The 26,200-nt window shown below is 40.9% G+C and overlaps 1 protein-coding gene across 1 annotated transcript in view; it reads left to right on the plus strand.

Annotated features, from left to right (window-relative positions):
* ADCY5 (adenylate cyclase 5) overlaps window positions 1–26,200 on the plus strand; it is a 204,467-nt gene that overhangs the window by 143,573 nt on the left and 34,694 nt on the right. The window contains exons 4-8 of the mRNA XM_038143319.1: window positions 4,249–4,360; window positions 4,539–4,666; window positions 8,217–8,375; window positions 8,565–8,706; window positions 17,572–17,712. Of these exons, the coding sequence (XP_037999247.1) occupies window positions 4,249–4,360; window positions 4,539–4,666; window positions 8,217–8,375; window positions 8,565–8,706; window positions 17,572–17,712 (682 nt within the window). The remainder of the gene's footprint in view (window positions 1–4,248; window positions 4,361–4,538; window positions 4,667–8,216; window positions 8,376–8,564; window positions 8,707–17,571; window positions 17,713–26,200) is intronic.

A 26,200-nucleotide genomic window follows, 5' to 3' on the forward strand; every position in this document is an offset into this window, starting at 1 on the left:
TTCTTGCCTTGCTTGATTTATGTTGTGGCTGGCGTGCATGGCACGCACATGGCTTGAAATAGAACACGACTGGGTTTTTTTGTTTTTACATTAGAAGCACTCATGATTTAATTTACCATTTTGAATAATCCTGCATTTGCAGGGAAACGTGTGTCATGTCCCTCCTTTTATAATTGTATTAGCTCCAGATATTAAAGTCTGCATTGCAAAATCATTCCCTGTAGATGTGTGTGGTTTTTAAACATCTCGTGGTTTCCTGCTTCCCACCTTGTCCTTAGCTCTTCTTATTCCTTATGTTCTTTGCTTTCTGCTAAATTTCTCCCCTTCCTGCACACTTGCAAAGAAAGTTCTCCTTTGCTATCTTTTGCCATCCCAAAGATCCTGTGATGCTTCTGCCTCAGGGTACATCAGTAAAGCAAGGATCACCTGTCTTACAGCAGATAGTTTTAAAGGGCCTGCAGTGGTAGGACTCCAGGTGTAGTGGGATGGACCTGAGCGGGTCTCTGGGATGTTGCACTGAGGCTCCTGCTGGTTCCAGAGCTGCTTGTCCTGGTGTATCGTAACTGTTGTGTGAATGCATTACAGACAGAAAAGTGGGAAAGCTAAACTCAGCAGGATGGGAATTTTCTCCTCTTGTCTCTGCATCCTGGCTGTGCCTCCCTCCATTTCAGCTCAGTCTGCCTTTGCAGTTCTGTGATGCACTGTGCACAGAGCACCCAGACATCCTGCCCATCGAGGCCTTGCAGTCCCCTGTGTCCTGGTGGTTTTGGGAAGAGCCGAGCTCAGGCAGAGCTGGCATTGCCATGGCAGCAGCAGCTGGAGCTGTGAGCCCAGCCTGCCTGTGCTGCCCTTCAGACATGGTGGATTCCATAGGAACCAGCTGCTATGGGGTGTTCCAGTTCCTGTATCCCTCTTTTCCTCTTCCCTTGCCTGGGGTTTGGGCAAGACCAGGCACGTATCAAGCTGCTCCCTAAGCAGAGGGGAGGATGTCAGGATCTGCCATCAGGCTCTTTTTCATCCTTTTTTCCTGTCAGTATCATGAGCCACGCAGGGCAACAGCCACAAAACTGAGCTTGCCTTGTACAGCTATGAAATCTTGAGTCAGTCCTTGCTGGAAATAGGAACTGAAATCGGAGCTTAGGAAAGTATTCACCTCTACCCTAAAACACAATTTGTGGTACTTTTCAACTAAAATAAAACAGAAAGAATTTTAAAAGACATATAAAATTAATGATAACTCCTCTTTTCTTCCCTGTCTTTCCCAGAAATAAACCATTTTCTATATTTTTTGAGGTCATACCCTGGTTACTGCTGGACAAAACCCAATCAGATGGTAAATCTGAAGACAGTGATGGAGTGGAAAATATATCGAGAACTCTGAAACCATTACAACATTTTAATTACATGCTAAACTGGTTTTTCCACAAAGCAGTAGCCTCCCAGATGAAGGGACTGGGACTCAGGGCTGATAATAGTTGCTGATGTCCAGGCTGCAGATTTTGTGGTCAGTCTCTTCTAATCTGTTCCAGCTAATAGTACTGCTAAACCACTGCCTTACTTATCTCACAATATTTTATGGCTATAATATTTATTTTCTTTGACCTTTTTTTGACCACTGTCATTTGCCACACATTTTGGCACAAGGGAGACCTGTTACTGGCATTGTCCTCCCACCAGCAAGGAAATGGCATGATCTCTGAAGACCGACAAATAGTTGGCATGAGTTGGGCCCTTCATCACCATCACCATGGTCCTTTAATAACATCTTTTCATTGCTAAGGGTAGTCTGACATGACTGAAGTGGAGAGTAAGGAGTTATGGGTAGTGGCAATCTGTGTGTTTCATCTCTAAGGCTGCTAGTCTGGGTAAGATGCACTGGCAGGGTCTGGAGGTGCTTCAGACATCTCACTGTGTGTGTTGTGTGTGTAAGGACATAGATATTACAGGCTTCATTTTCAAATAACAGCTCTGACTAAACACAGGATGAGGATCATGTGCTGTTCCATGATGGCTGCTGTAAGAGGCACCTCTTTTCCTTGTCACTTCTGGACTGTTGGGCATTCTACAGGGAGCAGGCTGAATTTAAGGGTTGCAAAGGCTAATAATAGCAGGAACAGAAGTTCCTCAGTCCCCATTCCTCCCTTGCAGGAGGGGCTGGGACTGACAAACCTGGCTGGAGTCTCTGCTGCTGGAGCTGCAGTGCTAGCAGGAGTGTGTGGAGGGGGCACATTGGGCAGAGGAGTAAAATGTGATTTAGTGGCTTTCAGAGTACCTTGCTGAGAGCAGAGGACAGAGGCTTCAGGCTGGATTCCAGATGTCAAGGACTGTTTTCTCTGACTCTTGTGTCCTGTTCTTTCTCCAGTTGCCTGGCATGAATGTGTCTGTCCTCTCCTCTTCAGTTCCCAGCTACCTGCACTGTCCTCTGCCATCTCACATGCAGTCCTTTCCATACGTGATGGGGTTTTCCATTCCCTGCAGCTCATGTATCCCAGGGAGTGTCTGCTGATAGCTCAGCAGTGTGGCTGTTTGGTGGCAGAGCAGGTCACACGGCTGGCTGGCTGCAATGCACCCAGGTGCTTGGTTAGCTAACACAAATCTGTGTGTAGAGCAGCTCCATAGGGCTCTGCTGAATGCTTAATTTGTGTGGTTGAAATATTGCCACCATTTCACTTCTAGAAATGTCTGATCCATTTATCTGGGATGATAGTAATGGGGGATGAAGGGAGCAACCTGAGTCATTTATCCACACTCATTAGGCACGAGGAGAAGGCTCAGGGCATCCCTGTGTAATATTTTCAGATACTCCCGTTGATATCTGAATGTCAGAGCAGCAGCTGATCTTGATTTCTCCTGTTCTAACACAAGGCTATTGCAACATGCACACATGCAGAGTGTGAACATGTTCAAAAATGAGTAATTTGCAATTTGCCCTATGTTGGAAGAGGAACGTGCTTTCAACAAGACATAATTTGTTACTGCCACTAGAACTGGAGACGTTTCCCATTTGTACATTACATATTAGCACATACTTAAATTGCTTATGAGCAGTACAGATTTGTCTAAGCTTTCATTTGATTTCAAGTGTGTTTCTTCAGGAGGTTTACTTTTATTTGTAAATATGTGGAATCTTGATTTATTTTTGTGTGTTTTCTCAAGTGTTTAAAAATGGCAAAGTATATTTTGATTCAGACATCCCTGCATTTGTCTTGTTTTTCTCTTGCACATTTTCGTATCAGTGTGACTAACAAAGAAGCATTTAATGCAATATGTTTGGTTGGTGATTTATTGGAGTTGAAATGTAGAAGGAAAATATGAAAAGCATGCCAGAACTGAAATGTGTTTCAGGATTTTTGCAAAAAATGCTTGTGAAAATATTTTTGTTGGTTTTGCTTTCTGACTGAAGGCATTGCAGGGAATTCCAACTGAAAACATACCTCTGCAATTTGCCTAAAACATGCTGGAGTTTTATTTTACAAAGAAGAAACAATTCCAAAGTCGTTGTTATTAAGACTTTTAATTTCTTTTCCAAGTACATCTTGATGGCAATAATCAACTTCAAAGAACAAATCAACCACTGGACAAATGTTTCAATATACAAGTAGAACTTATGAATTTTCTATTTATATAAATGTGTGTGCATGTCTACATTTTATCTCGGATCTACATAGATAAAGTCTGCTGCTTCTTTTACTGAATAGTTTTAAATTTGCCATAATGGCTGGGTTTGATTGCAAGTCAGTATTTTCCATGTTGTAATTATCAATGAGACAGAATCTTTGTGCAGTTTAAAAAAAAACCACAACCCACTGTTGTCCTTGCAGCACAACATTAATATTGATTCACTGACATCAAAGAGCCATTAATAATACTTGTGATTCAAATAATTGTGCTTTCAAAACAGTCCAGGCTGCTTTCACAGGGCTTTCCCAGTCCATCCTGGGTGGACTTGTGATGTGATATCCTTATGTCTCAGTTGGCCTCAGCTGGCAAGGTGTGCAATTGTCTTTTGGCAGCACGTTGGTCATTTTGGGCTTGCAGCCTTACTGGGAGGAGCTCCTGGGTGCTGCAGGTGGGGTGGGGACTGCGTCATAAAGCGTCATTAGAGCTGCTCATCTCCTTGTTGCTGTAGGGCTGGAACACCCCATAATCCTTCCCATCCCGGACTCCTATGTGCAATTTACACTTACACAAATATCAGCAACAAATTTTGTAACACTTTTTTTTTTTTTCCCTCTCTCTTTTCCCAAGCATCCTCTTTGCAGACATCGAGGGTTTCACCAGTCTGGCCTCCCAGTGCACTGCTCAGGAGCTGGTCATGACACTGAACGAGCTCTTTGCCAGATTCGACAAGCTTGCAGCGGTAAGTTTTCTATTATCATTTTGTTTCCTCTTGTTTTTATTCTCCTGTTGCACGAATGACATACTGTGCTGGTTCACTGGATTTCTTAAATATTCACTGCCCTAAAAGGCAAGCTATTGCAAGCATGAATATAAGCTGAATACTTCTTTCTCTTTTATTATTCTTATTTTTTTTTAAGGAGAACCACTGTTTACGGATCAAGATCCTGGGTGATTGCTATTACTGTGTGTCTGGGTTGCCAGAAGCAAGAGCTGACCATGCACACTGCTGTGTTGAAATGGGAATGGATATGATAGAGGCCATCTCGTAAGTACCATATTCCCCAAATGCAAGTAGATTCTCTTTCCTGCTAGTTCTTCTTAATATTAGGAGCAAGGTAACCAAACCAGAGAACTCTGGCCAGCAAAAAGGGAAAACAGCTGGAACAAAAAAACAAAATGCTGTTAAGGTTTGACAGCAGCAAAACAGACACTTGTGTCCATACAGTCATCTGGATGTCAGAGCTCAGCCCCTTGATGAGAAAGGCAAAGGTTACTGTAGTTACTGGAAGTCTCATTCCCAAAGGAGGATTCCAGAGAATTGCAGAATTGTGAATTCAGAGGGTTAATAATAACTTTATTACATTTCAGTCGCTATGTATTTAAACCAGTTTTTTACTCACCTTAAAATTGCTCTGCTAAGGTCTGTCTTGTCTAGTTCAACAAATCCTCCTCTATGTGTCCCTATGCCTAAAGGGTCAGATTCAAGGCTTTCTTACTTTAGCTAAATTAATTACTGAAATAAAGCCTGAAGTTGCTCTGGCACAGACTGGGACAAACTCATGATCTTTTTCCTTTATTTCCATTTACTTCCCCATCTGTATTTTTTTCTTTTAAAATATGTGGTGAGGCTTTGCCTGCTCCTAAAGTCAGACTAGCAACCATGTTAGTCCAGACCAGTCCTGTCTTGAGAGTAACAAAGAGGAGACCCATACCTAGTTTTATTGCTTGGAGGATTACAGACAGTGTTGAATATTGTTTGCATTGTAATTGTGCTTTCACAGGCCAATTCTTTCAGAATTCAGGGAAGGGAGATTTATTTGGTCATCTTGAGTGTATGCAAGTTTAGATGCAAAGTTCAGTCAGTTTTGGATGGTAGCTGAGCAGGCCTTGATATCTACACCATCCCTGCTGCACAGACTCTCCTGCTCTTTCCCTTCTCTTTTGTTTATTTTCTGAAAGCATCTTCTGAAGTATTAGTGGTACCAACAGAGAAGTAGAAGATCTCTCAGCATTCTCCCCTTATTCCATGCAGGAAATTGATGGAGTTTCCACTTCAGCTTGATAAAATCTAGAAGTACCTCCTTCCTGAGCTTGGTATAGTACATCCTTTACCATTCGAATCTCTGCAAGGACATCAATACTCCCCCAGAGTTTTCAACCTCATTTTCATAATGCAAATACACAGGGTGAAAAGCAGTGTTTTCACCTAGGAGACCCCATTTAAAGCACAGTATGCAACAGCATTCCCTTGCTTTGTATACAGTGTACACTGTCAGGACTTTTTACCTTTTCTTTCCTGGTTTTAAACTCCATTGTCTTGCACCAGTCTCCTTTTTGGGCTTGTATGCAATGTGCAAAATAAGAGGAATTGCAAGTAACTAGCCCTTGAAAGAATGCTGTTTCTTCCACATGAGATACAATTAAGTAGCAGGTGACAAAGGGTCTTGTCAAACACAGGGAGCAGCAATCCTTTGCCACCAGCCCCACAGAATATTGTGTTCACTGCCCAGTTGTTGGCCTGATGAAATCCAGAGGCCTTCAGGTGTTGCTGTCTAATTCCCCACAAGGCTAAATAACACCAGGAAGTCTAGACTTCATTGATTAACTGCAACCCACCTTACTTGGAATAAACACAGAGCTGAGGTGCACTCAGTGTTTGTTTACAAATAGCTCTTCAGCAGCCTTTAAAACTTGTTTCCCACTCGCTGTATAATGAATGCATTTAACAACCTTATCTCTTAATAAGTCTGGAAGGTGATTCTGTTCTCACTACCCCTGCTCTCCCTCTTCCTCCCTCCTCCCCTAAGGATCAAGATAAGAGGTTTCACAATTAAGGTAACCAATAGCTACTGAACATTTGATTGCAGGTAACAAATAACTACTGAACATTTGATTGCAGACTTCACCAACACTGGGCCCTGCCTGTAGGCTGATTTCATCTGTGTCTAATAACAGCAGGGAGTGTTACCCCAAATAGGAAAGACTTCATGAAAATTGTATTCACTGTACCGCTGGTATAAATGAGCTGAAATAAAAGGAAGGTAACAAAGGATATTTCATTTGTCTATAAAGAATAACCAAACTTATTTGTTTGCTGCAAAGTCTGGACAAAGTCACCTGGTCATCATTGACTCTACTGAGAAAAGTTCCCTTGTCTTGTGTCAATAACATGGCTTGGCAGGGGGTGCAGGAGGGGCTGTAGCCCCCAGTGGGGGGAGGAACTGCAGCTGTGTTGTTTCTATCAGGTTTATGAGTGCAGGTACATTTTTATTGCTAAAACTCCTGTTCCTTTCTCAAGTGTTGTGGTTGGAGCTCTTTCAGTTCATAACACCTCACGCATATCAGTTTCCTTTACCTGCTAGACAATCTCTGCTGCTTGTTAATAAAAATAATAAATGTCACTTCGGTGAGAAGGTAGTGAAGCATAAGATAGGGATCATAAAGAGAAAGGAACTCAAAGATGATAGGAGCTGTTTTAAGAAGAAGTCATCTTGGTCACTGTTTTAAGGGACATATTGCACTGTTAGGAGTGAACTGGAGTCCAGAACTGGTCTATCTTTATTCATGCAGTTTCATTAATAACTAAAGCCTAAATATTACAACTGTGTTGATGTTAGGGAGTTGGGAGGACTTATCTATCCAGATGATGTTATCTAGAAAGGACTAGATGAACCTGAAAACTGAAGAGACTGAAATCTGATAGGTATAAAGTACTTCCTTGCTTCAAGGAACGTATTATTCAAAGGAAGGGACAGTGGTATATGATATAGGTGATTTTGCCTGTGAAGCATGGACGTTCTGGGAGTGATATGATTGGCAATAATGAGAAGCAGAGTTGTTCTGAAGGCCTCATCAAGGCTTTTCCCTACCCACACTCCTAAATATATTTCTCATGTGAACAGCTCTTGAAGTTAACTTTTGCCCTGAAGGGGAAAACTCACTAAGTATTCTAGCAGTGTTTTTGAGAGTAAGCAGAGCATCCAAAACCTCATTACATTCAGAACTTGAGTATTTGTAGCTGCCTGTTTGGAGTGACTGCAATAGATGTGGTTCTCTGGTTTTGCTGCTGTAAGGCCTGTTCAAGCTTTCCAGCTTCAGTGGGGTATTTCACACACGTATCATATTTCATCTGTGGAAGAGTTGATGCTTGGTGCCATACAGACAAATTAAGATCTCTGAAATCATTTCCTTTTTCTCTTTGCAACATGCTATTACTCTCAATGAGACCGAGTGCTGGCAGGTTATGTCCAGCTTTGGTATGGAAATCAAAGACCAGCGCTTTCATCCTTTTACTGCCCCAGAGATAATTTTTTTTATGAATTCTCAACTTGATCCTGAGTTCAGTGTACATGGATTTACTCCAAGAGCTCCACGTTCTAATTAGGGCTCTTCTTGGCCAGCCTGGCCATCCAAGAGCAGTACAGATCGTCCAGCTTTGTTCTGTTGTCCTGTTGATGTGGATGAGCTGCACCGTGTGTATCTGGGAATAATTTATGGATCGTTATGGAGTTTTGTGTTCTGGGTGCAAGTTTGTGCTGCTGACTGCAGCCATTCAGTTGTTAATAACGGCCCTTCTCCCCCACGTCTCTTTTCAGACTGGTCCGTGAGGTTACGGGCGTGAATGTCAACATGAGGGTTGGAATCCACAGTGGCAGAGTTCACTGCGGGGTCCTGGGCCTCAGGAAGTGGCAGTTTGATGTGTGGTCCAATGATGTCACGTTAGCCAACCACATGGAAGCAGGGGGCAAAGCTGGGTAAGTGGCTTCATCCAAGTTGTTGTGTTTATCCATTAAAGTCTCACACTAAATGTGCAAGAGTAGTGGCATGGCTAAGTTGGGGTTTATTGCTTGTTTGTTCCAGTACATGGAACCCATCCCTGGCAGGACCTGGCTTTTTAGGTGATCACTTTACAGAGTTTACAAAACATGTTTGTCCCGTTCCAGGCGCATCCACATAACAAAAGCAACCCTGAACTATCTCAATGGAGACTACGAGGTGGAGCTGGGCTTCGGAGGGGAGCGCAACGCTTATCTGAAAGAGCACAGCATTGAGACCTTCCTGATTGTGAGGTGCAGCCAGAAGAGGGTAAGACCAAACAAACTAATGCAGGTTTAGGTACCTTTCATAACTTGATGTGTCTGACACACCAAAGTAGAGCCTTTATAGATGAGACAGTTGATATTCAGTGACTGAAATTCCAGTTTCTCTCTCCTTTCCTGAACTTTTATGTGTGTAGAAGGGAATAGCCACCATCTACAAAGGTGTCTGCATTGAGCTCTTTCTAATTCTTTCAAAGAAATTGTCCTCAATTGTTTCAAAATCATGTTGAAAAATGTTGTTAATATAGATATGTATTTTGTATAAGTACTTAAAGGCATAGATTAAAACCACAAAGATATTTTCTCTGTCAGATTACAGAGGTGATTTTGTCTGCCTGCTCACCAGATGAATGAACATGAAGATTAGAGCAGTTCCTATCATTGCTTTTCATCCTCTCTTTCTGAAGATGAGAAAAACTGGTCCACTGATCAATCATCATTGTGACAGTAAGATGAGGTCATACGAACTGTGACATGGTCAGGCTGCACAAAATAAGGCTATGAGGGCATCACTGACTTGAACTTGAATCAAGTCAAACTCAAGCGGACGTCAGCCAATAAATCTTCTTTTTGTGACACTGCCAATAGCAAACTATCACTAGTGTGTGTTCTTTTTAAAAATGGTAGAAATACTACAAAAGGACCTTTTTGATCTAGTTTATCATAACCAGTAATATTTCTCTTATTAACTTCTCACTGTAGCCCCTACTTTGCTATTCACAGTATGGGCAAGCATATACAGATTGGCCTGAATTGAAAATAATTTAATATGTTTCTGAATCTAAAATCAAGTAAACCTCCCCACATCTATAAATATGACTGCTATGAGATTAAGTGAATTAGTGTTTGTGACATGTTGCAACAGCACGGTTGATTTGAATAACCAACACCTGTACAGAAAGACTATGCTACCATTGCCTCATTTCCTGAGAGAATGGAAGTCTCAAATCTCCTTGATAGATATTGTGTAAAAAATCTCCAAGAAAATCCCTTATCATCTTCTAAAGAGAGAAGCTGATGTTTTGGTCTCTATCTGCTCATAAAATAAATCTCATTAGCAATGTCAATCTTAAAAAGAGGATTAGAACTTGCACTGCAAGATTATTGTTCCTGAGCATCACTGCCTGTCAATGAGCTAGCTGTTTTAGGTATCTAAGTCACTTCCTCTTTGCTGGGCAGATTTAAGAATATAAGCCAAAATGCCCTTGTGGTCAGACCCCCTCTCCTGGAGTGGAGAGCCTATACTGACTCTTAAATCATGCAGCCACCAGGTTGTCTGCATGTTCTTGTGAAGAATCAAAAGTTTCTCTGGAGAGAAGATGAAGACATAAGCCCTTTAGAGTGCTTGGCACCTGCCTTCATTTCTGAACACGAGATATATTTTGAGTAGGAGATTGGACAGAGACTTGTAAGAGATGTGGATTCCATTCCAGACATAGGTTTTGAGGAACTTGCATCTTTATGCCTTGATTTGCCATAGGAAAATAAAATAGGCCATTCTTTCACTGCTTTGTATGTATTTATTGCAGCTCTGTTACATAGTGTAGCCCTTAGCTGAAGTCTCTGAGCACTACTATAATGCTGCTGTAACATGCTGCATCCCAGAGTAGCTAAAAAATAGGACATTTGGATGCCTTATGTAATTATTGGGCTAAACTGAGACACTGAAAACAGCTGCACAGTGTCATGGGCATTAGGTGTTTGGAGTTTGAGGAGTTCCTGGTTTGCCCATACTGCTGCAACTTTTGTGCTCCCATAGCTATTTTTTATCTCTTTGTGAATAGTTTCATAGAATCATAGGAAGCCTTGGACTGGATAGGACCTTAAAGATTACCTTGTCTCAACCCCCCTGTCAGGGCAAGGACACCTTCCATTAGACCAGGTTGCTCAAAGCTCCATCCAGCCTGGCCTTGGACACTTCCAGGGATGGGACATCCACTATTTCTCTTGACAATCTGTTCCAGTGTTTAAAGTTCTCTCCCTGTTCAAAAACTCATTTTCACATAACATGTAAATCAGAAGTGAGAAAAGCTTTTGACCATTGTCAGTTCAGTCAGTCTTGGAATTTTTGCCTGATGGAGGCAAAGTTCTGGTACTTTACTTTTTCCTTTCATTTCTGCTTGATTTTAATGACTTCTTGTGATGTATTTAGCCAGGTTTTCAGTTCATTCTGTTCCAGTAATGGCCATAAAATGTTCACCTAGCTCAGTGAAGCTGTGTCTGGGTTCCTGCTGTCCTTGTACATAAGGCTTGGCATTAGTATTGACCTGAGAGCAGATCCAAGTAACTGCCTGAGCTGTTCCTTGGTTCACACAGCAGAATTATCTGGATACTTGGTTCATCAGTTCCACAGTCATCAAAACCCAACAATACCATGAGTTTTGATAAGTAGATGAAATGTAAGGATATGTGTTCTGTACCTTTTCTGCTTACTGCTGCCATGGGGAGCCACACTTGGAATTTTCTGTCTTTTTTATTTGTTTAACTTTTTCATTGTGTTAATGCCATTTATTGGGCACAGAGTAAGTGGGAGGAACATCTATCTAATATTTTTGTTCCAGGAATTGAAAATAACTTCTTTTAAAATTTTTTTTTTGCTTTTTCCTTTTTAAAAATGCTATTAACTGGGATATAGTCAGTGGGGTTTTAGGAAGGAAAAGCTAGATTCTTCTCCCTCAGTCTTCAATAATATTGCTAGACCTGAAAATGTAGTCCTTGTTTTCTGTCTGATACGCAGAAGAGTTGCTTTCTATTAAAAGAGAACAAAATGCAAAGTTTTAAAATCCAGTCTTTTCGAATTGTTTCTCCTAATCTTTACCTCCAGATCTGCTTTCACCTTTCTGTTTGCCCTGTCCTGTGATTCTGCTGCCCTCATGGGTGAGCACTTGCCTGAAAAGATGACATTAGCAGGTTCTGCCATAAAGGTCTGTTTTGGAATCTTTTGCTGTGGTTAAGCAAACACTTTAGTGCTAACACTAACACTTTAGGGCTGCCCTAAAACCTGGGCTGCTCTGGTTGTCTGCTGTCTGTCAGCAATTGTATCCCCTCTCCCTCTCCTTTTTTCTCCCGAGACAGACTCTTCTAATGTTTTCACACAACAAAGAAGAGACAAGCACAAGCTCTCATATTTTCTTGCTCCTCAAAGAAAACCTTTACCTTTTGCAAAGTTGGATTATCTCAGTGTCTTCTTTTTATTCTGTGATGAACTAATGTGATTCCTGAAAATGAAATGAAGTTTCTGTCTATGATCTTTAAGGGAATGATGCATTTTGTACACTTAAATGTCTCAAGTTCCATTTCCACTATATTAGTCCTCAAATGTTGGGTGCTATTACTCCTTTTCTTCGCATCTATCAAACACACCTCTGCTTCTCCCATTAGCAAATCTGTCATTGCTCACTTGCTGCCAGGCGAGATAAGAAAAAAATTCACAGAAATCTGCCCTAAGAGTAGTAACTGAGTAACTCTGCTAGTAACCTTCATCCAGACTAATACTTCCTTATTCAACACTGTCTCTTGCCCTTTCACTAGAAACAAGCTCTTTTCCCAGCTTCATATTCCCCACCTGTCTTAGCCCTTACTCTCCAACGCTGCACTGTGTCAAAGGCTCTATGGAAGAAACAAAGCCAGTGACAGCTACTGCATTTTTTTCTCTTTAGAAAAACTTGGATTCAAGGCTGTTAATCCAAACCCAGCATTTGCTGCTCTACAAGCTCGGTGTCATGATCACTGACTAAATAGTTATTAAAAATATCTGTTACCAGAACTGACATGGAAGTTGGCAGTTTTCCACAGATCTGGAATGGAGATTGTCTTTCTGACTTCAGCACATCACACTTCAAGTTTTGCTTCCAGACATAGTTTTGTGGGACTTGGCAGTGCTGTATTTAATGATCTTAAATGCAACCTAAATGGTTCTATAATTCAGTGTTTTCCATTTATAACCTTATGCTTATGAGCCTTCTTCCCTTTTGCGTCCACTGAGGCAGTAGTAGTGATTACCTGGAAAAAACCAATCTGCTCCTTCTGTTCTACAGTAATGAAGAATTGTAAATTTCTGTTATCCTCACATGGTATAGGGTGATTTACACAGGGTACCTTTGATTCTTATCCAGTTAATTTTCACAGTCATTTGGATATGTGTTTCTAATGGACTGAACACATTAGCATGGTAGAAATACAGGAATTCTCCAAGGAGATCTTTGCCTTTCTTCCTTACTGGCTTCATTCTTTACCCGAAAGTCTGTATTTCCAGATAAAAAGCAATTTATCAGCTAGAATTACTAAAACTGTTGCCCACATTTTAGTGATTCCCAAAATTTAACCCCTGGGCATTGCAATGGGGTTAAGTTTGCACAACATCTTTACTCTTCTACAGAGTGGTTTTGTCTTATCCATGTTTTTTAGCTTACACTGCAGACTGTAGCGTTCATCTCGCATAGCTCTGATCCTTTACCTTCACAACGTGTATATCTGCCCTTCTGAATCTTATTCAAAACATTTGTCCCAGTCATTATTGCCATCTTATCACTTCCCTGATATTTTTACAGTACTCCATTTACTTATTCCCAGTTCTTGTGCTGCCCAAGTTTCTGGTGTTTGTACAGGAGCGTGTCACTCGGTGGTTGTTGCTCACTTTCTGCTCTTCTCTGCAATCAGGTGCTGCTCTAATTTGCAGAACCATCACAACTACTCTTCCCAGCACTTCAAAGCTGTACTCTGAGAAGGGTGGAAAAATGTGTGTTTGGAGGAGTGGGAAACAGACCTTATGGGGAATAAGATTTTAACAGCACATAGTTTTACAGCTAGTTTGGTCATTCTCAACATTGTCAGAAATCTAGGGGAATGCTTTGCTTTGGACACCAGTAGAAACAAAATGTGCCTGCAAACAGATGAGCAATACTGCTGACCAAACACGCTGTGCTGAGTGCACAAAGTCTGCAAGGGGAAAAAATCGTTTATTTTTTTTCTAATGTCTTTCAATTGATTACACTTGGGTGTTTCTTTTAACAATAGCAGGTACACACCAGTTTCAGAAAGGATTGTTGATGGTGGCCTTAAAACAGCTCAACAAAACTTTGGCTGTAACTCCTAGAAAAACAATTCTCATTCTTTTCTAAATAGCGCCCTGGAATTCCATCCAGCTGAAGAAACAAAATGGTCCTTTAAATGTTGAGCATGTGACTCTCCTAAAACACAATCAATCTGATGCGATGATTCCTCAATTTAACACATTTAATCAGAGCTCAGCAGGGTTCCACTTGTGTAGATTTATGAAGGCAGTGGTTTGGAGCATGTAACACTACCAGAAACATCATGCACATGTCAGAAGGGTGTCAAGAAAATTTAAAGAATAATATGTAGCTAAATCTGATTTGAGTGATCCATGATCAGATTTCACTGTTGCATGATAGTGATCAATATGTTGGAAAATCCTATCTCACACACACCAAAGAAATAACAGGCATGCTTGATTCAATTGATAAGTACAAGAAAACCCCAGCTCTTTCTGCAGTTTTGCTGTAGCATTACTGTAGCTCAGTGTGTGGGAACTGGTGGTGGGAACACAATAAAACCCCTGGGAATCAGATTTACAGTCTCTTTGTGAGTCCAGATTTGAAAAGTTCCCACAACAGCTTTCTGGAGTTTAGCCACCTAAAATCTGAAAAACTCATTGCTGTCAGAAACTTTTGCACCTCCTCTTGTTGATAATACCTGTAATGAGTAGGACTGAAAGGTATCACCACTTCTCTTTCTTTATTCTTCTTTTCCAGTTTTGTTGTGCCTTAGGCAGCCTTGTGTGCAAGTTGTCCTTATGCTGTCACTTAGCTAGGAAGAAACAGAGGAGGCATCCTCATAAATTTCCACAGAGGAGCTGTGACCCATCTAATGCTTCATTTTCAGAGTTTATTTTCATCACCCACTTAACAAGTGATTTTGCAGAAAATAAATTATCTCAAGTTTTTAAAACAACAGGTTTTATTTTTTCTTTAATAAGTGTTGATGTTAGCAGCAAAGTCCTATTATTCAAGATGACATAGTAGCACATTATGTAATGTGGAAAAGCAGAAGTGCACTGTGCTTGTATATATGTGTTTTAATCTGATTGGAAATATTACTGAAACATTGTCCACAATCCAGTGGAAACTTCCTACAAGAGGTGGGGGGGGGGAAATACTGCCAGAGTTCATGAAGCCATGGAAAATTTATGGCACCTGACCTCATGGTTAGAAACAATCTCAGAATTACATGTTTACCCATTTTCCTGTTCTTACCTCAATCCAGATGTGTCAATAAACATGTATGAGGTCATTAATTTCCTTCAAATTCATCAAGCAATGTTTCAGACTCACTAGCACTTGCAGCAGGTATGAGGATCACTCATGGGCTGAGAGGAGTAGTATGTCTTCATGGACTTTGGCATGAAGCCTTTTCTCAAATTCTAACCAAATTTACTAACTCATGGGGCAAAAATCTGCTGTATATCACTTTTATCATCTGTTGATGTAAAGGCATGTGTAAAGTAACCAAATAGCTTTGCTTTTATGGGTCCCCAGACTAGTTTCAACATCTGGGTTTTTTTATTCCATTTGGTTGAAAACCCTCCCCTTAGTTGGAATAAAATGGATTGACAGTGTCATTTCTGTTATTGAAAAACAATATCTATTTGCTTGGAGATAATGAAACTGTATTTCCTACCAGTTTTCTGGCATCACATCATAAAAGAAAGAAGCATAACTATGAAAAAGATTGCATAACTGAAAAAAGCCACAAGAAAGTATTATAAATGGTGGCAAAGAGTATAAAGAGCAGTGAGCCTTAAAAAACAAAACCTCAAACCAACTCAAATCTGGACATCAAGATTTCATCACATTAATGTATTTTTAGAAACATTTAAAAGATGTGTCTCCTGGAGGTTATCCAGTGGCTCTGTCATGGTTGCTCATGTGAAACTCAGCTGGTGCCCAGTGCTGGAATTTTCAGGCTTTGCAGATGAACCAGTGATGGGTTCAAAGTGGGGAAGAAGTGATGTGGGAGGCACTTGCTGTCCTGGGGGCATCCACGTGGGAGCACCTGTGGTTCTCCCGACATTCATCCTGCTCACACAGGGTTTCCTCGTGACCCTGCACTTGTCGTCCTGGCTGGGTGAAGGTCTTTGCTGGCACCCTGGGGCTGCAGGACCACTTCTGCTCACTGTCACGGGGCCACTTGGCTGTGGGGCACAGGGCTCTGTCACAGGTGCCCCATGTCCCCAGCCCCTGGCCACGAAGCTGCAGCCCCACGTGCTCTGCAATGTTGGTGCCCATGTGGTGAGCTGTGGTCTCCAGGGAAATGTTGTCATTGTAGCTGTCTCTTCCTTGCAAGGAGAGAGAAGATGATTCCCCATGCTTGTCAGTCAGGCAGCTTTCTCCAGCACTGAGTTTCAGCAAGCCTTTTTAAATTTCTTTTTAAAAACCCTAATTTAAGGCAGCATAGCACTTGACATTTAACTCTGTGGTTACCATGGAGATAACACCAGGTATTTTGCAAACTCCTGAAAGGTACAAGTTACATTGAATAGTGGGGAATCAAAACAAATAGATATGGAATGCAGACTCCAGGCAAGAAAAGCAGCAGACCTACTTGTATTGTCAAATAACACTTGAACCAAAATTCTAGAGTTGAAAGCAATAGAGGCTTTCTTTTTAAATATCTCATTTGTCTGGAAATCCAAAATTAACTATTAAGTCTGTTTTCTTCTCTAATGTCATTGAAGCAGCAATTCTCTTGAAAAAGTTTAATCTCTCAAGTAATAAACAACAATCCATACCTTCTGAATTTTCAGTCTCTCCAGAGTTTGTCTGCTTCAAGCAAGGATATAGTAATTGCCACCCTTCTGCCTTCTGAGTCAGTTCAGGTAAATCACACAATCCTCCCTGAGCCAGTCAGCAGTGCAGCCCTTGCTAGAGGGACTTCTGTCCACAGAACACATTCCTTGTGGAAACCTGCCTGTCTTTTTGGCTAGGGACTATATTCAAAATAAGGAACGCATCTGCCTGTTGTTGAGCCTAGTTACATGTTGCATTTCTGTGTTCCTGGGACTGGCACTGAGCTCCAGTGAAACCTGTCTGACAGATCCTGTGCTAACCTCACAGTGAGCTCCCATTGCAGCCAAGAGGCAAAGCCTCAATAACAAAATCAAAGACTTTGTCCAAACTTCAGGAGAATTAGTGTCAATGTCAAATTGGAAGGTAGCATTAGAGTTGGGAAGACCATTTTGTCACACTCTGCAATTGCATTACCCTTAACGTGAGCGTGGTTTGCAAGATTTACATGCTTTCCTTGGCATGTCTGGGAATATGCTCTTGCAAGTGTGGAAAATTATTTGCTTCTGCCTATGGAGAAAGGTGTCCTGTATTCCCATAGCTTCAAGGAGTTTCAAGGCTCCTGTTCTTCAACCAAATCACTCTGTCTGTTGTCTCTCTTCTAGATGGAACTGTTCTTTGGCTTTTTGAGGACCCTCTGTGTGGTATCTCATCTTGGAGCTGCAATTTTCTATCTGAAATTATTCCGTTTTCTTCAATTTGCTAATAAAGAAAATAGATGTCTCCATTTTGGAACGCTCCCCACGTTTACACAGGTTATGGTGGTTGTTCAGAACAAGTAAAGGAATAAAATGATGGGCACCACTTAGAGTAAAGTATTCTAAAAATAAGACAAAGAGATGGTGACTGTGACTGCTTCCGATTGCTTCATAGAGTTCAAGGTGCAAAGCCAGCTTTTGGAGTGAGAGATCAGAAGTGCTTGGAGAATGACTGCTGTGTAAATATTTGAAGATTTATTATGCATTTCTCTCTGGTTTGTATTCCAGAAAGACGAGAAAGCCACGATCGCCAAGATGAACCGCCAGCGTGCCAACTCCATCAGCCACAACCCACCACACTGGGGCGTTGACCGGCCCTTTTACAACCACCTCGGAGGCCACCAGGTCTCCAAGGAGATGAAGAGAATGGTAATGCTTATTGCTCTATGGACATTAATTTGTTTTCTTATTAATACGGTGTTATATATCCCTCCTGCTTTGTGTCTGAAGGTTTTTACAGCCCCCGAGGGCGTTTTCCAAATGGGGGTGGAAAATTCTACTTTGGCTCCAGAAATAACAGTAATCGGTACATCTGGAGGTGAGTGATTGTGAGATGTTTGAGAGGGGAAGGAGGCTGAATGGCACAAAGAAAGCTCTTTTGTCTGACTTGTCCCACATTCTGAACACTCATCCAGGCTGTATGAGAAGACGTAATTATCTGCAAAAACTGCTCCATAACCCAGGCATTCAAGAGGCATCTGACATCCATTTCTGTTAGCTCAGTACCTGCAGAGGGTTCTGGCTTGCATTGTCACAGCCAGGCGCTGTTCTCCTCTCGAAGCTGTGTGCTTGTGAGGCCCCAGGGGTGTCACTGCCGTGTTTAATCCTGGAGAATACATCCTCGAGTACATGGATTAATTGGCCTAAGGTAGCAGGCATCTTCATTTCTTTCTTGTACCTTTCACAGTCTTTCTAAATTAAAATGAACAAGAGCTAATTACCAATTCAATTGCACTGAGAGGACTTTTATGGCTTATTTTACATAAAAGGTGTAGATGATATCTTTGTTTTCTGCAATAAAGATTAAGAAGATAGCTTATATTATAGTGGCTATTTTTAATAATAATAGAAATATTTAGTACCTCTATAATTACATGCATAATCAGATTGTTCTATAACCTTATTTATACTGTTCTGACCCTTCATGCACAGTCAAAAGTGTCTATTTGTTACTTACTTTATTGTCTATAGTCAAAGTTCTGCTCCAGGTCACCAAAGCCTTTAAGTATTTTAAAAAAAATTACGAACAAGAGATTCAATCCCACAGTTTAAAAATTTGGTCATAGCTATAAGAAAATGCATGTGGTATCTTTTAAAGGGAAATGCTGGCACATTTATTAATAGTTAGTGTTAATATTATTCAATCTTCATATTATTTTACAGTGCTGAACCAAATTTCTTAGTAATAGTAATGTTTCTTTCATTTCTCAGATCTCCAAATGAGGGCTTCTGACATGAGCATACAGATCAGTGGAACTGTGCATTTTTTATGCGGGCTTTTCAATAGAGTGTGCTCAATAGGCATTATTAGAAGAGACTAATCACACTAGCACATAATTATAATTATAAGTTTCTTTGAATAGCTTTTAAGGGGTTCTTGAAGCCTCCTGTTCAGAAACAAGGTGTATGCATGCCAAATGGTATTATGCTTCTTGGTGTTAATTACAGTTTGCCGTGTCTAGCTGGTTGTTCAGTTGGAAAAACATAATTATTTATTGAAATACCAAGCTGAGTCCTAAAAACTTCACTGCCCCTCACTTGCAGGAGGAAAGACTTAGGTTTTTTTTTCCTTATCTTGAGCCTTTCCCTGTAATGCTATTTACCTTCTTGAAAATCCAGCAGTTCAGAAAGTCTCTTCTACTCAATCTGCCTCTTGTATTAAGCTCTCTTTTGAGAAGCTGATGTTGCATGCATCAGGCTGTTTCTTGAAAACCAACTGAAACCTGATGCAGATGTATTATTTTCAGCTAGACTTTTTGTTGTTCTTATGGATTGGTTTTTTTAAAATCTGTTATTTGCAGATTTACAGATCTGTTATGTTTGAGATGCATTAGTGAAAATGCAAACAAGCTCCCCATGGCCTCCCATTTTAATATCTGCTAGATGGACATTTTAGTGATTCTCTATCTCCTGTCTCAACTCTCTCTGTGTTAACTTCTAATTTAAATATACATTTTTTTTTTGTACCACCCAGCTTTGCACAGTGCTTTGTCATCTCTAACACTGTGTTACATGTATGCTTAATGCATGCAGAGTACATGCTGGCTGCAAACTGCCTGCTTAGAAATACAAAATGCAGAGAGACAGAAGGGGAGCAGAGCTACAGAGGCTTTTATCAGTGCTCCTCTGGGATGACATGTCATTGATCTTGGTAAGCAGCACCAGCTCTCAAACATCCTGAAAATGTGCTCTTTGTTCCACATCACCCACCTTTCCCCAGCCCTTTTGCATGTTGTTATACATAATCTTTCTTCTTGGAAGCTGTGAACATGTAAGGTTGGATTAGTCAAAGTATTATGCCAAAGGTGGGCAATGCAACATTGCATTTCTCTTCAAGACCTAGAGCTCCTTAGCTCTGTAATTTCAAAACAGGTATTTCTAAGGGTAATTGTGAGACAGTCCTCAGGCAGGAGCCAGGTAATATTGCAGTGATGTGCAGTTCCATTGTATTAATGTGTAAATATGAATGCATTCGTCTGTAGGAAATAATACAGATGGTTACGAAGGGCACTGGGTTTTGTCACAACTGTAAAACATTTTGCATTTTAAAGACAACCATATTTTCAGGAAAAAAAAAATAGACACAATTTTTTTGTGGTTCTACTTACAATTCCCTGAAAGAGAATAATAAAGTTCCCTGAATTGCATTTTTGGGAAGGCACTGTTATATTTAATAGAAAACAGAATTATTTTGGCCATTTTTCTTTCCAGTGAATGCTGGCTCTGGAGCTGTCTCTATTCTTAGGATATATTAGCAGTAGTCTGAGAGGAGACAGAGTAGTATCAAATGTAGCCCTTTATTCCTTTTTTTCTCCTCCTCCTCCTCCTCCTCCTCTTTTGTCACATCATTTCAATGTGCTGCCATGTCTGGGCACATCACCAGTGCAGGTGGTGGGGTTTGTGTGGGATGGCAGCCTGGGCAGTGGCATGGGGAGGCTTTTGGTCCCTGCTTCTCTCCGTGTTGTGGCTTGGACCTTAACCTGCACCAGGTCCAGCAGATTTTCCACAATGTTTCTAGTTGAAGTTTTTCCATTGTGCACACAGGAGTTTTTTCAGACACTTGCACAAATGAATATGATAAATTATCCTACATGTGTCCATGTGGTGGTAATCTAAAATGTCCTGTCTAAAACAGAAGTCACTTTCCTACTCCTACCCTGGCTAACTGGGGCCCGAGTCAAGTGGTTGCAACTGTGTCAGCTCATCCCATCCAGCACTTTCCTTGTGCACAGGTCTTCTCTCCAGATCATCACAAATCTTTCTTTTTCCCTTCCCATTGCTTAGCAGTGGCCTCCCTCACCCTGCAGAGCCTCCAGGAGGCAGCAGCCCAGAGGCACCACTGCTGCTCACTGCTGACCCTGGCCTCCATTAGCCGGTGCAGGAGCCACAGCCCCAAGCAGACTGGTGACTCTGCAGAGAAGGTCAGACCCAAATGCCCTGGGAGGGCCAAGAGCCCTGCCCTGAGCTGGCAGCCTCTGCTGGAGCTCTGCTCCTGGGAGCCCCCGGTGCTGCAGGGGCTGGGGGCACAGGACAGCTCCAGGGCTGCCCCACGGGCAGGGGAACCTGCACGGGATCAGGGCTGTACACAGAGCAGGAACTGAGCCGCAGTCTGGCAGAACAGCAGAGCTGCTTTCTATTTTTATTGCTTTTTACAGCTTGTCTTCTCCTTTCCTAAACAAAAGCAATCAGTCCAGCACCAGTGACTGTGTCTCTCTGGAAATGGAGACTTTTGTGCTGCTCATTCCTCCAAGTCTCCATACACCAGCCTTGTCTTTCCCACTGTCTCTCTAGTCCAGTTCGTAATTGCAAGAGGGTCAAAAATAAGTGGACTTAAAAGCATTTGAGAGTACAGGTATATTTATAGCTATAACAATATTTATACACCACTGAGAAATACTTTGCTTTTCCCAGTATATATTTCAGAGGGCTTTTATAAATATTGATGAATTTTAGACTTCTGGAAATAATACTCATGTCTCAGTTTTCATCAGCAAAACAAGATTGCTATTAAAGAAAAACCAATTTGGGGATTGTACTTGACTGTAAACTGAAAGAGGTTTGTTGTAAACAGCAATAAAAAGGGAAATGTTGATACTTTCCAAAATTACAGGGCTGTTCTAGATGACAAATTATTTTCTTGCATCTTTTACTCTGCTCAACATTATTTGTATCCAGAAAAGCACATCCAGTTAGGGATTGCAATAATTTAGGAGATGTGGATGAGTTAGAGATAATCTAGTGGACAAAATTACAAATTAGCAGAGTTTCAACAGTGTGTCCTATGAAAGTGTTGAAATATTGTGTTTGCTCTAACTTAGAAGGGAGAAGACTGGTTAGAAATAAAAGTCGTCAAATACAGGAACGTTTATAAGGACAAAAAATAATGATAAATCATTCTCCATGACTGTAAAGGGCAGGTTTAAAAATAATCATCCTAATTTGCTGAAAGGAAGGTCTAAGTTAAGAAAAAAACCTTTGATGCAAGGAACAAGCAGTATAAGAAGCTTGTGAAATCCCTGATTTTCATGAACAATTTCTAATTATTTTATCCAGGGCTTTTAAGTCTGGAGTGGCATCACAAAATCCTTTGCAAATATCAAAATAATAAGGTTAAAAAGACTCTATTAGGAGAATGTGTAGGGAATAAATAATATGAGATACATGTAAAGATTTTAGAAAGCTTCTGATCTGGGCTGCATGGAGCTTCATGCCTTCGATCTCCCCTCTTTGTACAGGAGCCAGCTATAACCCCAACACTGCTGACAGATACTTGTCTAGCCCTTGTTTAAAGACCTGAAAGCATGGAAAGTCTTGCTGGGGTTTCTCTTCAACAGTTTTATGATTTTTGTTGATATTTTACTTCACATGTCCTCTCTTCAGTTTGAAACCACGGTGCTGCATGAGCTCTTCACAGTAGATAGAAGACAGTTTAATTTTCTCTCCTTTACAATTATCTTCTCTGTGGTTGAAGACTATTACCATGTCTCTGCACAGCTCTGATTCCCTCATCAAGTTTGTTCCCTGGTTGCAATGCTGGTTTCAGTTGGACCATGCTTCTGTCATGAGTCTGAGTACAGCTAATGAACCATTTAATTTGCAGTGAAATTGTGTATGAATGTTAGTTACAAATTAAAAGCTAATGTTAGTTACAAAGTAAAAAACTGACATAAAATCAAAGAGAGATTATATATGTGTAGGAAATACTACTGCATGCAGATGTGAAAGATGTGAGACAAGGTTATAAAAATGGATCCTGGCTGGCATGATAAAGGGATGCTTCCTGATTCCTTTGGTGCTGCTCAGAGCTCTGCACATCCTTCTATGTGATATTTGATTGCTTGGTCTTTGTTTTCTAATGAAACAGCACTCATCTACAAGCAGGGTCATTCAATGATAAAATAATTCCTTGTCCTGTTCCCCATGTTCTAAATCAAACAGTTCTTTGCATTTTGCATTGTTAATACAGCTCATTTCCTCTCTTTATGTCTCCAAGTTGCCCTTACAATAGATCTTGTTACTTGGAAATCAAAACTGGGGAACAGGTGCCTCAGTGGAACAGATGCCATAGCTGGTTCTGTGCCAATTCTACCTCTTAAATATCAGAAACAATTAAAATAGAAAATAAAAGGACAAGTTTTCCTCAGTCAGCTCTGTCAAAAAGAATTGGATTTGAGTCCATGAATTAGGCCCTGAGGGTTCACCCTCCTTCGAAAGGTTTCATTTAACTGCAGGTCACCATTATCCTCTTTTCCAGCAATCATCTGCTAAATCTGGTAATTGTAGCACTGACGTCAGCAAAGCTGGGCAGGGGCCCCCAATGGAGAAGAATTTGACCCACTATTTTTTCACTGCTATTGTAGTAATCTAACTTGCAATCAAGCAGGGAGAAACTCACAAAATCCTTTCTGCTGTAATCTCCACATATTGCTATAGATCTGGGAGGAAATTGTTCGTCTAGTCTGGGTTTTGTAGAGCCAATTTGGTTTTGATAGCTCTCAAACAGCAAGGGGAGAGGAATACCATCCAGCAGTTATCCTGTGTAATTGCTTTGGTGCTCACCTGGAAAAAGGGTTTGCCTGGTTCACATGATCCATGGGATCTCACATAAATGAGTGGGTGTACAATGTGCAGTGCTCAAATTGTCAGAGGCTTTACACTGTTTGGTGTCCTCATCTGCTAGCCTTTTATTCTAGTTGATCAGAACTTGCAATCATCCTTGCTTACCTCTTTAAAAGAGAGATAAGAATCCCTCTTTTAAAGAACTAATCAATGCAACAGCAGATCTGCAGCTGCTATTGAGAAACCTAGACAGAGTTTGATATTTGCATAGAAGCCTTGCACTGACATTTCTTCCACCATTCAGTACCCTTTTATAGAATAAATTTTACTCCTGTGGGAAAGGTCATTTGGATTGAGACAGTACTAAAATATGTCAGACTGGTTTTGATTGGGACTAAATTTAGCCTGCAGAAATAAAGACGCAATTCCCTTTTATTCACAGAAACATTTCCTCCAGTGTTCATGGAAGCATTGCACAGGTGGATTTGTGGCACTTCCCAGAATGATTTCCAAAGCTTCCTCAAGCAGGCAGTAAGCCTTAATGTCAAAGGGCTGCAGGTCAGCAGGTTTGGGTCTGGGTTTCAGAGAGGGGGAGCAGCTCTGGCCAGCACCAGTGGGCAATTTCAATTAAGGCTGGTTAGGCTGGGATCCAGCCTGTCTGCATCTGATTAGAAGGCAAACAGTAGTTTCTGCAGAAGTTTGTGGTATTTATCATCATTTGGAGCATAGACATGGAAGGGCAGAGATTATGGAGCCAGGAACTGATTCAGAGCATTTCTAGGACTGCTTATTTTTATGTCTGCTTTGCAAGTTCTAAAAACTGTTCACAAATGAGGCACAAAACCAGAAACCATTTCACTTGAAAATATGACCTTTGGACTGGAGAAATTTAGATTCAGAGTTCACAGAAAACTGTGAGCAACCTGCAGTTTTCAGAAGTGTGAGTTCAGAGCCAGAAGTTAATTAAAAGTAAGGTAAAGAAAGCCTATTTCAGCCAAAGTAACCTCTTGTGATCTATAGATTTAAATCTGATGGCCCAGATAAATTCATGGCATTGGCCAGGTCTCACTGCCAGCTGAGGACTGTCTACAGAATCATTTTGAGTTGAAGAAAGCAGAGGGTTTCACCATCTGTGACCAGTGCTGTGGAATTAAAGTCTTTTTATCAAGTGGGGTGGGCTGCAGAAAAGGAGCACTTCAGGTTTCCTTTTCAGACCTCATTAGTCTGTGTTCCAGCTATAGCAGACACACTCATCATTTAATCTGTTTCATAAACTGGTTCTCTGCCAATCTGTTGTTCTGCACTTAGATGCTTGTTAAATATCCTTCCTATCAGGCTTTATTCTTTCTGGACTCTGGAAACAGAAATTGTGTTATTTTTGGCTTGAGTGCTTTGAAGTCCTTCAATTTTGCTTCTGCATTTACACCTGACAGCATCTATCTTCATAGCCCTGTCTTTTTGACCACAGGGACAAAGCAGAAGGTACAACAGCGCTGAAAATAGATGTGAATAATTAGTTTTGTGGTAGAGCCAAAACAGGTTTGTTTTTTAACAACGTCTACTCTCAGCCTGTCGCTCTCCCTTTCTGTTTTCTGTGGTCACTGTGTCTGGGAAGCACCTCTGCAAGTTGGCCTTAACTCTTACAAAACTCATTTTGTCCCCAAGTCCAAAGTTATTTCGATTTCTGCTTTAACATAATGTAAGTTCTATTTTGACTTTGTTCTGGGGATGAAAACAGGGCAAGAAAAATTAGTTTCTTTGTCATTTTTGCTCCCAAGATCTTTGCCGGAGTTGAGAACTAAGTTTGTAAGGGTGGAATTTATGCTTCCCACACACACTGCCATTAAGAAGGTCATGAAGCTCATCAGCCCCTCTACTGCCTTATTTTTGGAGTTAAATGAAAAGTTAAAAGCATATAAAATCTACTCCACTTTTCTTTGCATATTTACGATATGTTAATAATTGCAGCCAGTGTTCTCGAAGTTAGAATTATTATTTCTAATCGTTCTTGATTTGAAGTGTTATGGTGTAGCAATCAGCTTGTCATGTCTTTGACAAACACTTTGTCATTCTATTTAAGGAATCAGTTTTAATCTTCAAAGAAAATGGCTTAGTTAATTTAGAAGTCAAGCAGAGAGATGGCAGTCATATGAGCTTTTAGCACAATAGATATTCATAAAATATCCCCCATAAAGTAGTAAGCCTTAGGGGCCATAGGGACAGAGGCAGTAATATTCCCTCTTTTCTTCCTCCTGCACATCTACTCCCACTGAGGATGTCAGTGTAGATTCTGAGTCACCTGACCTGCCATATAACAATAAGGCTTTTTTAATAATCTCCTGTAGAAAAGACAAAAGAGCAGAGCCTTTAAGGGACTTGATTCCGCTGAGTTTGGGTTGTTCCTGAAGTCAAAGAGAGGACTGTCTTAGTCTCAGAGGAATTATTAAATGCTATTACCTTTGCTTTTGCAATCTGATGGCAGAGTAATACAGCTACCTGGGGGAATGAGAAAAACACCAGTATCAGGGATATTTAAAATGAGACTGAATGAAATTTGCATGAGGTCCTATGTGCAGCA

Source organism: Motacilla alba, chromosome 7 (assembly GCF_015832195.1).
Source record: "Motacilla alba alba isolate MOTALB_02 chromosome 7, Motacilla_alba_V1.0_pri, whole genome shotgun sequence".
Lineage (NCBI taxonomy): Eukaryota > Metazoa > Chordata > Aves > Passeriformes > Motacillidae > Motacilla > Motacilla alba.